The following is an 11704-nucleotide window of genomic DNA, read 5'->3' as shown; positions in this document are numbered from 1 at the left end:
TCGCCATCGAGACAACACATGTAGTGAAGAAGCAGAAGATGACGATGTCAGGCAGCGGTTCTCGTGGCCGCTTGACTGCCGGCGATTTCTCTATGCTTGAGCAGTCGCTCCTTGTTGTCGCTCAGCGCCATTATCGGAGCCTTATAGCTACAGACTGGCCATACCCGGACCTCACAGAGGCGACAACGTATGCCAAGGATGCCTGGGCGAAGGCTTGCTCAGGCAAGAATGTGTCTGTGGCATTGACAGACGGCCTCAGTACATTGGTGCATCTTACAGTATCTTCTCAGCTCTAGACGATCTAACTACATCTAGATAACTGCACGGGGGTCACAGTTGCGTGGCGAAGTCAAGAGCAAGTGCCGCACCCTTGTGCCGGTCCTTTACAAGTTGTACGATGCCACTCAGAAGGCGGATCCACGAGAGACGCGCGACAAAGTGGCAGTGCTATTGCAGGGCAATTCATTCATTTTCAAGGTAAGGAGACCTCTGCTACAATGAAAATGCTTACAAAATTTGTAGGATCCGGCGACACGGGAGGGTGCACCCTATCATTCAGTCAGTGATTAATGAAACATGGTATGCGAACCGTACAGATGAAGGAATCATGTACGCGGAGTACTTCGAGTCCATGGTCACCATGGAGCGACGTGGAGAGTGCGCGCGCAAAGGGATACCGCTCATGACTATAGCCCTGGTGCTGACGGCGGTAAGTCCCGACTTTTTGCCTGTGGCCTGCACTAACTGGTTGCATAGGTTCAATGTGCTCTCGACGAATGGATAACCGGTCAACGCACGGACATCCAATTTACCGAATCGGCCTATGCTCAGAAGTTCGATGCGCAGCTTACCGCCCTTGAGACCTTCGACTCCAAGACCAAAGATCTAGATGTTGTCGCCAGGATCCGAGTAAACTTGCTGAAACGTGCACAGTGAGTCATTATCTTGCTTTGAGGTGCACTTGATTTGCTGAGCTTCTTTCGTAGGAGTTGCGCGAAGGTACCGGAGACAAATGAAGGTGATGCACGCCTACTTGTCAACGATGACTACGCAGCGGCGAGGAGGGAGTGGGAGCTGCACGGGGTAGAATATGACAGCGAATGAAGTGTCCGGTAGATTATTGCTAGAGACCGATTTGTTATATGAATGTTATATGATTGAACCCTTCTATGACCGAACTATGCATGACTATGCAGCCTATACTCCAACATCTATGCGACTATATGACCTATTTGCCTCTACCTTCGAGCCATATAAGACCTCTCATATATCGTTGCAGTTTATAGTGACCTATGGGGAGGGGGGGAAACCAAAAGACCACTCTGCCCTCTGTAACCTACATTGACCTATGCTGGCTTCCGCGTGTTTCCTGATGTGAGAAGTCCTAGTCAGGTCTTGATACAGTATTTACAAGCTTCCTATTGGTTAATGAATGTCAGTACAGCTCCGCTGACCTTCGGCTGTGTCCAGTCAGTCAGTGATGTAACGGGCACGGCGGTTGCGAGGACCGCGCCCGAACAAGCCGCCTAGATTTGTAGTCACTCCCGATTTGAGATAATTCAAGTCTCCAGGCGAGCGAGATGTATATGGTACTCGAGCACAGTTAGTTCGGCCTCCCGCCGCTGAAGTGATACTTGATTATGGGCGGACTGAAATGCAGATGATATCACCAGTGCAATGCATACGATTCTTGCGTCAATATCGAAGAAATACCTGGGCGAACCACGAGATGTGGTTCTTGTCAATATTTACCATCACAGATGATTCGGAAGGACTTCCTGAGAAATCCAATCATCTCGGCGTTCCCGGTATGTGTTCCATCGATTTACCAATTGCATACATTTCATGCTGGCTGGCGTTACAAGCAGCTGATGAGAGCACCATCTTCAAGCTTGCCCGGCTACCCCGAGCTGTCCGATGCTCTCAGATACTCCACTGGCATACATTAGTACTCTTGATCCAGTCACGAAGATGTCTCGCGGTCATCTCGGAGCGGGCTTCCCGCTATCCCTGGCGTCCAGATACTCTATTGTTTGCTCCCGTATGTAGCCCACCACTGATCGATGGCTCTTCCGCTCAGGTATATAAGGTCCCTCCTCCGAGAGGGAGATGCAGTTCCCCCTCTACGAGCACTTGACCTTCCCACCGTATGTATTCACAATTCGGTACTAGTGAGGAGATAATGTTGATAATCAAAGGCACCTAGGTCGTTGCTGTACTATCTACCGTGAAAAAGTGCACCCTCGCCCTGCAGTAGGTATCCATGCCTCTTAATCAATCTCAAAACAGCCTTTGCTAACACTTTCCACAGATAAGATAAGATGCAGAAATATACGAAGAATATGATTGCCAGCGCTCTGGAAGGTAACGGGTGGCAGAAGCTGGCTAACCCCAGTGTCGCTCGGGGAAAGACAGCTTTCCCTAAGAAAGCGGCTGACGTGCAACGTCTCGGCGTCCGCTTCGACTACGACGGCGAAGTGACTAGGGATGATGTCGATTATCATAAGTTTCAGATGCAGCCGAATGCTGGGGACGGTATCCCCTCCATCATTAAAAGGTGGAGGGAGGCCAATGGCGGCACCCACGCGGTGATGGCAGTCGTGTACGTCAAGAAGGACGCTACAAAGGAGGAGGTCAAAGAGGCTCTGGAGCAGGCTGTGAAGCAGGTTGAGGGAGTTTGAATGAATTACTCTATCCTCTCTCGATGCAGTAGATTTTAGGTTGACCCAAGTTCGATGTGAGCGATATGTAAAGTAGTCCTGCCATTCCGGAAAGAGTGATAACACATTTGTGAATCTTGCTCCATGATGTGTACAAAGCCATTATCTATCATAAACTGTGCAGCTGTAATGGTCATGGGCATTCTATCTGCTTATGTAACGTACCCGTATACCTACGCGTCGCTGTAGTCACTTGTACCTTGCTTCGTCAACGCCAGTAACGGCGTCCTATACACTCGTTTTCGCTCTTCTCTTGATCTTAGGCGTTCCGATCGGTCTTCTCGGACTGACCATTACAGTTTGAAGAAGCCAATCTTGTCGGAAGTGGTGACTTCGTAGCAAGCGTGCGCATGCTCCGTGAGGATAACTTACATTAAAGCTGTATAGTCAGTAGTGTATAACCGCTCCCGTAGTGTACTGGTACCCTACTGCGATTGCCTTGTACACAAGCGTATCGTACAGGCAAACGCGCCTAAAGACTATTCTGTTATTCTCTGAAGCTTAGTGAGACCGGAAACTTTGATAAATCTTCCTTTCCGACATGCTCCCTGTGTCTAATAATTTTCGGCGCCTCAAGGACTTCTCGTTCCCAAGCCTCGTCGAGCGCTCACATGGACGCAATGTCGGATCTCGCAGGAATCAACGGTGGTTGGGACGATGGAAACATGTCTGCAGCTAGTTTTGTTGCTGCGTACAATCAACAGAACCCGTTGTCAGCTCCGTCTGGTGGTTATTCACCTGAGGAAGAATGTCGCCTTCTTTTAGCAGGCAATCACTTCTTTACAGGAGCTGCAGGCCCAGTTCGGGTGGGACTTCCAAGAGGCTGCCCGCCATCTCGAGAAGCTTGCCTCGCTATGCAGTGAGCACATCAGGACCAAGGGTAATCTCCATCTCGGCCATATGGAGCCTCACGGAGCCCCGGAGTGACAGAGAGGCCCCATCATCATCCCAAGATGGTCATCTCTGTCTGGCTCAGGATGGAGATGGCATCTCCAGATGGAGACTCCTGGAGACACCACACAGCTGTGGTTTACGAGTCCTGAGTTTACGAAGGAAGAGTTCTTACCGGCAAAAGTGAGCGCGTGCCGAACGTTGTACCCGTGGGAATCGCCGTGCCGACTATGCGTGAGACTTTACTTTCTGTAGTGTTCACTACATATTTGATTCTCCGATGGAAACCCCGCTAGTATTGGAGACTACAACCTGACTACAAACACCATTTTGTAGTGTCATCTGACACTTTTTCGATATTTTCTCTTTGATATTTTTACCGTTCTCGCTGGTTTTTTCAACGAAAGAATAAATGTGCTCTATCGGCTTGTGTGAATATTTGTGTCATTTTATTGTGATCGTATGACGTTCTGGTACATGGGCTCTGACGATTGTGGCTTGTTATCGTGGGAACTGACTACAGTGGCGGTTTGTAGTTGGTGGCGCCGCGTTGGTTCGTGCTTCTGTCTTCTGATTGGTTGTTGCGACTCTTGCTCGATTTCCTCTAAGTCTATAGTTCTGACATTTACTGGATCTGTGCCGTTGACAAGCATCCGGTTCTTGTGTATTGTGTGGTATATGTTTGTGACGGTGTGTTCATTTAATTATTGTCTTTCAAATATTCTCATTCATGGGTTATGTTGCTTAGATGACTTTAACTTGCTGCCTTCGAGTCCCTTGTGAGGGTTTATCGTCGCCCTTGTTCGTCTTCGTCGATCATCAAGATATCGACTCTCTGTCCAGCGAGCCTCGGTTTATCCGGGATTACGAGTCCTGAGGTATGAAGGTCAAGTCCTTACACGCAAAATATGCCTGTGTGCCGAACGTTGTACCCCGTGAGAACCGTTTGTGCCGAGAAGTCGTGGGAGTTATGTTTTGTATTGCAGACTACATTCTTGACACTCTGATTGGAAGTCCGGCTGTATGTGAGACTACAAAACCACTTTTGGCGCATTTCTGTAGTCTCTGGGACCATTGTTTGCTCATTTGCGGGTTTGATTCCTCATCTTATCTCTCTTTTTTATTTTTTTAGTCTGGGGTGTATGCTATACAGGTCTACAACAATATTTTTGTGAATTTATCGATTGTTTGTCTTGTCCTAGTCTGCATGGCAGTTTTACTTTTATTGCTTATCGTGGGAATTGACTATCGTAGTGGCTTGTAGTCAGTGGCTGAGGTGCGGGCCGCGTCAGTTTGGATTCCTGGACTCTGATTGGCTCCTGCCTTCTATGACATAGGCTCTCTGCAGGTTCACCCGATCTGCAGAGCCATTACATCATTGGTATCTGGAATTGATTGCAGGCTGTAGAAGGGCCAGAAAAATTGTGAAAAATGCGGGATATCCATAATATATTCAGAGCTCTCTCACAAATCAAGGAATATAAAAGATAATCCTGAGAGGTCTAGTGAAATTCAAATAATACTTCAAGAAAGATAGGAATATTTGTGTCAGCTCTATGATATACAGTGTAAAATAGGGAGTATCTTATGCCCACCTCAGGACTCGTAACCAGCCATGCACAGCATTGGCCCACTCCCCCCAAGTGGGAGTTGTATACCTGACACTTGCTGTCTAGCCTTCACATGTGACACTGTTAGGTTTTGGTGGTATTGGATGCAGAGCCACTGGGACAAATAGGTACAAACCGTTTCGCATTTTTGGTAATTGTTCTACTGGATGTACTTTTCCCTAGTCTGTGCAATTGACCTTGCCTTCGGTTTGTGTATGTGTCTGGGTCTGGTGTGCTTATGGCCACCATTTTATGCTTCCCTGTTCCATCTGCTGCTAACAGACACACTATGAGTTCAAGTTTCTGCTATACATCATCAGGAAAACCCTCCCAAACCAATTAGACATAATTTAGACAAAATTATGCATGATGACAGAAATCCTTGTTATATGTATAATGGCTGCATAATCCAGAATGACCAATAGCTAATCTACATGACCCAGTTTTGAAAGAGTAATATACAGTTGTTAGCAACTCTAGGACATGGTCTTGCGTTAATACGTTTGGGGAGTTCCTTGAGACTGCCTCCGTGTGCGATCTCTGCAGTCATTGCTGCAGGGCAAGTATATGAAGCAATTTGACGAATAGTCACGTACCCTGCATAACATCCATCCCACCACACAATGTTGGTGTTTGAGCTACTAATAGTAGTGAATGGAAGGAGGAAACCCACAGGTGCCACAATGCATACCTGTATTGAACCCGTGCAAACCCACATTGATGGTGCGGGTACGCGGGCACCTGCAGGTTTTGGTTTCGAGGGCACATTAAACAATGCATCCTTGATACCCATCAGGTCACAGGTATGGCAAAACATGACCCATACTCATGTCAGGATAAGGATGCCATTCATGCAAGCTAGTCTTTGGGTTCACTGAGATGTGGTTGTTCTTTGTATCAGCGCGTCTTCACCTGCTTGATATCAGCCAAGTAAAAGGGAGCTGACAGACACCTTCGAATGGACTGGAATGTTTACCAGCTGAGATCCAGGAAGACTCGGACGGACTTAGCACTATCTCCCCACAGTCCGGTGATATGCACTGACACACAACAATCACCAAGGACCAAAGGAAATAAACCTAAACCCCGTGATATGGGTGAAGGCGGTCCGAGACAACTGAAGGGTATTTAATAGTTTGAGGGGGAAAGGAGGAGTAAGACGCCGTAGGGTAGTCCGTAGGAAGACCTAGAAAAATAAAACAAAAGCCTTGAAGCCTGAAACAAACACTAATGGACGCTCCGGAGTATTTATCTCCGAAAACAAAGTCGCAAACCACGGAACTGAGTGTAGGTTCGGGCTCACGGGAGTAGAAGACGCTAGAAAGACTTGTTTAATTTTGTTTCGCTATGTGAGCCTCACCGGAGCTAATTAAATCGATGGCGGAGATATTTCTCTCGAAGAGTCAGGCCTATTGGCAAAGCTAGGATCGGTTATAAGTCGCTAAGTCCGACGCTTTCGAACTTCTCGGGTCGCTGAGATCGTAACGTTAATTCTCTGAGATGGTGAAGTCGAAAACTTGTTTTTCTGTACGCTACTTTGTACAATTTATACTACAGGAAATGGCTTTGCGACCATCCGGAGATAAATAACAAATAAATGCCGCTACCCACAGGATTGCTCAGCACTTTCCTCCGCTATACCATACACCATACGACTCTCTTGCGCTCCCACTTGCTCTTTCCAGCCCCTATAGGTCGCCTCGACGCTCCGCCACCTGACCCAAGCGGTCCCATCACTCCGTGCGACACGCCGATCACGTGCTAATTACCTCCGGCCGCTTGCTGACTGATGCTGACCTCATGGTGACTCGTATGCGTCCGTACCTTCGGTATTTTGACGAAAACGGGGGAGGAGTGAGTGCTGGAGGGTGGGCATGAGGACGACACCCCTCGATAGAAGTGTCCGCGGGTCCCGGAGCTAATTCGGCTAGAAGTCGCATTGGTTAAGTCACTCCGGAGCTTCGGTTGGCGGAGATAAATCGTGGAATGGGTCCGTGTACGCCTCGAGGATGTTAGGAAGTCCAGAGCTAAATAGAAAAAGTCTTTTAGAGCCCACAGAAGCCTAGAGGCGTGCGAGCGCTGTGTCGAATAAGCTCCGGGGCGCTTGTATGATGTGCTGAGTCCGCGTTTTCGGGGCTCAGACGATCCTAAGGCTTATCAGCGTGTTGCGCCAGATGGCTACAGCAGACGAATACATCGCGGAATTCCGCATGTTGACCGCACGATGCGGAATCACTGAAGACGTATCCCTGATTGAGTACTTCCAAGAGGGACTCCAGAACACGCTAGTCGAGAAGGTCTATGGCATGGAGCACATGCCTAAGACGATCGAAGACTGGTACAAAGCCACATCCCGATTCGACAATCAGTATCGACGGGCAAGAGCGGTCATCAACCGATACAAGGGAGTTGGCCAGAACAGAAACTTCGTCACTCCGAAGTACACGCCTCCCCCTAAAGACCCCAATGCCATGGATGTCGATCGCCTATCGACCAGTGACAGAGAGAAGTACATGAAGGAAGGGCGATGCTTCACCTGTGGTCAGACTGGCCACAGGGCTGCCGATCACAAGCAGGACAAGGGAAAGCAACCAGAAAGACGACCTGTCCGCGTTACTGAAGTCAAAGAAGACTCAGACAAAGGAACCTCCAATATCGCCAAGATCAAAGCCATGATGGCAGAACTTGAAGAGAACGACAAGATCAAGCTCCTCGAAGACATGGCGGAGAAGGATTTTGCTTAAGATGACCTGTATCAGCATCAGGCTCGTCTTACTCCTACCTTTCTACTGTAACAATAGCAAAGACTGTTGACCAGTCAATGAAGATCAATATTTTGCTATCACGTGGAAAGGGAAGCACTGAAACGACTGCAGAAGCCCTCATTGATTCAGGGGCTGGAGGAATTTTCATCGACCAGAAGTTTGTGTTGACGAACAAACTGAAGACGGTCCCTATACCAAGACCAATCAAAGTCTTCAATGTTGACGGCACCAAGAACAGACAAGGACTCATCACCAAAGCGGCATTCTTGCAAATGAAGATTGGAGACCGAGTCCGCTCTGTCCGATTTTTGGTCACCGACCTGGGGAAGGAAGACGTTATATTGGGACTACCTTGGTTACAGAAGAACAACCCAGAGATCAACTGGGTTACTGGACGGATTGACTTTGGGAAAAGAAAATCCATCCTAAACGTAGCCATCGAAGAAATCCCTGACGAGGAATTCTCCATCAAACGTCAATATTGCAAAGGACCACTACTGGCGCACATCGATGACCCCATCTTCCAAAGTACACCGAAATGGAAGATCAAATTGGATGACATCTACGCCCTAATTGCACGAACTAAGGCAGAGGAAGATGATCTCCTCATACGGTTTATCACTGGACAAACGGACACTGGCAAGAAGGTTAACCCTGCAATGCGGATGGCTCAAGAAGCTGAGAAGGAAGCCAAAAGCAAAGCGGAATTACCTGAACGGTACAAGGAATTCGCAGACGTCTTTGACAAGAAAAGTTCAGAACGATTCCCTGAACGAAGACCTTATGATCATGCAATAGATCTCAAAGAAGGATTCGTTCCAAAGAATCAGAAGCTCTATCCCATGTCACCACTAGAGCAACAGAAATTGGACGAATTCTTAAAGGAAAACTTGTCAAAAGGCTACATCCGACCATCTAAATCCCCTATGGCATCACCGTTCTTCTTCGTAGGCAAGAAGGATGGAGATGTACGACCTTGCCAAGACTACCGGTATCTCAATGAATGGACAGTCAAGAATGCCTATCCGATTCCCCTGATCAGCGAAATCTTGGACAAGCTACAAGGGGCAAAGGTTTTCACCAAATTGGATGTCCGCAAAGGCTACAATAATGTCTGTATCAAGGAAGGTGACGAATGGAAAGCAGCATTCAAAACCAATTGAGGATTGTTTGAACCAACCGTCATGTTCTTTGGCCTATGCAATTCACCGGCAACATTCCAGTCAATGATGAACAAATTATTCAAAGACATGATTGACGAAGGATGGCGCATCATATACATGGACGATTTCCTTATCTTCTCCAAGACAGCTGAAGAAGATACAGAAAGGACAAAATGGGTCTTGGCACAATTAAGGGAAAACAACCTATTCCTCAAATTGGAGAAATGCCTATTTTGTCAACCAGAAGTGGAATATCTTGGACTGATCGTCAAGGAAAACCACTTAGGCATGGATCCAGTCAAGTTGAAAGGAATAGCGAGTTGGCCTGTCCCTAGGAAATTGAAGGACGTCTGGTCATTCCTAGGATTCTGCAACTTCTACCGACGTTTCATCCCACACTTTGCCAACATCTCTCGACCATTGAACGAGCTCACCAGGAAGGATCATCCTTGGGACTGGACAGCTGAATGTCAAACGGTATTTGAAACCTTGAAGCGGAAGTTCCTGGAAGAACCAGTGCTGATGATGCCAGACAAGTCCAAACCATTCATCCTGGAAACCGATGCATCCAAGTTTGCATTGGGGGCAGTTCTACGCCAACAGGATGTAAATGGAGACTGGCACCCATGCGGATATATTTCACAGGCATTCGACAAGGCTCAATGAAACTATGAAATCTATGATAGGGAGCTTCTAGCCATCATCCGAGGACTACAGAATTGGGACTACTACTTTGAAGGCGCACCCCATCCAGTCACAGTTTACTGCGATCACAAGAACTTGCAGTACTATCGATTAGCACAACGCCTAACTAGACGACAAGCTCGGTGGTCACTATATCTGTCCAAGTTTGATCTGATCTTGAAACATATTCCTGGACCACAAATGGTGCAATCAGATGCACTCTCAAGACGACCAGATCTGTGTCCTGACGAAGAAGACAATGACCAGATGGTCCTATTGCCAGAGCAAATGTTCCATAGAGATGCCACTCCAGCACAAGACGAACATATGAGCGAATCTCCTACGCCTAAATTGGAGAAGGGATTAGAGATTCAAACAAAGCAGGATATACCAATGACACCGTCTGAACCAAGCCCAGTGGAATTCAAGGATGACCCAATGGAAAACGTACCCATGACAAAGGAAAATGAAGGTCCAACTGAATCAAAGCTTGATCCAACATTGATCTCTCATGGCGACCCCACGATTGAATGGATCGACAACCCTGACCTGCAAGGTGACATTCACCCGGCCAACATCATGGAAGCAGAAAGGATCACGAACAAGCGGACACATGAACCAATGGTCAACAACGACTGGATTCCCACTGACAAAAGGCCACGTCTAGACGGACAAGAACAAAGTACCCTGACAGACAGGCCATTGGAAATCCAAGCCATTGATATAGAACGACATGATCAAATGGTTAAAGCAACTGAGATTGACTTGGTGGTATGCGATGCTCTGCAAGCCTTGAAGACAGGATCACCCCTTCCCCTTCGATCCTCACTCAATGATTGGAAACTCGAAGAAGGGCTTGTAAAATTCAAAGGACGCATCTATGTACCAGCCAATCAAGATCTACGCAGAGAAATTGTGTCTCAGTACCATGACTCTCTTGCTGCTGGACATCCAGGACGCTTCAAGACACTGGAATTGGTTCGAAGAGACTATTGGTGGCCAGGAATGTTCATCTTCATCCGCAATTATGTTGACAGTTGTGCTACCTGTCAACAAAACAAAGTGAACACTCATCCTTCAGCACCCGCATTGAACCCCATCCCTGCCCCAACATGAACACATCCATTTTCTGTCACTTCAACTGACTTCATAACCGATCTTCCACCATCCAAGGGTTTTGACTCAATCATGGTCATGGTAGACCACGCCCTAACGAAGGGGGTAATTTTGGTGCCATGTCACAAGACAATCGATGCAGAGAAGACTGCTCAAATTTTTCATGAGAATGTCTACAGACAATTCGGATTACCTGATACCATCATATCCGATAGAGGACCTCAATTTGCGTCAAAAGTATTCCAAGAAACGTGCAAGCTGCTAGGCATCAAATCCAAGTTCAGCACCGCTTATCACCCTCAAACCGATGGCGAAACTGAGAGGGTCAACCAAGAACTGGAAACCTATCTGCGGATATTCTGCGCCAACAATCCCAACGGATGGGCTGAAGTACTCTGTGATGCGGAATTTGCTCACAATCAACGATCCCATTCAGCCAGGAACGAATCGCCTTTCTACCTCATGATGGGTTATCATCCGCGAGCAATACCCGCAGTCACAATCAATACGGAGCTACCATCAGTAGAGGAAAGGCTTAAACGATTACAAGCTGCAAGGGAAGAAGCGATCGCCATGCACGAATTGGCGCGACAGAAGATGATCGATAGAAGCCGACAAGGATTCACCCCATTCGAAGTTGGAGAGAAAGTTTGGCTAGAAGGCAAGAACCTACGGATCAATTACCCATCCAGGAAGATCGCCCCAAAACGTGAAGGACCATTCAGATCAAGGAAGTCTAGGGCCCACTCTCGTAC

The 11704-nt window shown here is 47.5% G+C and overlaps 4 protein-coding genes across 4 annotated transcripts; all 4 read left to right on the top strand.

The window, feature by feature from the left end:
• Positions 1–577: 577 nt before the first annotated feature.
• On the top strand, positions 578–1104 carry GLOTRDRAFT_47859 (uncharacterized protein; the record flags this gene model as incomplete). Its single annotated transcript, XM_007871005.1, has 3 exons — positions 578–709; positions 757–932; positions 987–1104. Coding segments are annotated over 3 exons (426 nt in total), but the record flags the coding sequence as incomplete, so codon positions are not given.
• Positions 1105–2321: 1217 nt separating this feature from the next.
• On the top strand, positions 2322–2681 carry GLOTRDRAFT_95982 (uncharacterized protein; the record flags this gene model as incomplete). Its single annotated transcript, XM_007871355.1, has 1 exon — positions 2322–2681. The coding sequence occupies one exon, from the start codon at positions 2322–2324 to the stop codon at positions 2679–2681; it is 360 nt and encodes a 119-aa protein (XP_007869546.1).
• Positions 2682–7395: 4714 nt separating this feature from the next.
• On the top strand, positions 7396–7965 carry GLOTRDRAFT_132508 (uncharacterized protein; the record flags this gene model as incomplete). Its single annotated transcript, XM_007871354.1, has 1 exon — positions 7396–7965. One exon carries the CDS (start codon positions 7396–7398, stop codon positions 7963–7965), a length of 570 nt encoding a protein of 189 aa, XP_007869545.1.
• Positions 7966–8042: 77 nt separating this feature from the next.
• GLOTRDRAFT_47802 (uncharacterized protein) lies at positions 8043–8339 on the top strand (the record flags this gene model as incomplete). Its single annotated transcript, XM_007871003.1, has 1 exon — positions 8043–8339. A coding segment is annotated over one exon (297 nt), but the record flags the coding sequence as incomplete, so codon positions are not given.
• Between the last annotated feature and the right edge of the window lie 3365 nt (positions 8340–11704).

The sequence above is a fragment of the Gloeophyllum trabeum genome (genome assembly GCF_000344685.1).
Source record: "Gloeophyllum trabeum ATCC 11539 unplaced genomic scaffold GLOTRscaffold_00013, whole genome shotgun sequence".
NCBI lineage: Eukaryota > Fungi > Basidiomycota > Agaricomycetes > Gloeophyllales > Gloeophyllaceae > Gloeophyllum > Gloeophyllum trabeum.
Note: the sequence above shows the minus strand (reverse complement) of the source record. Positions and strands in the feature narration are given on the sequence as shown.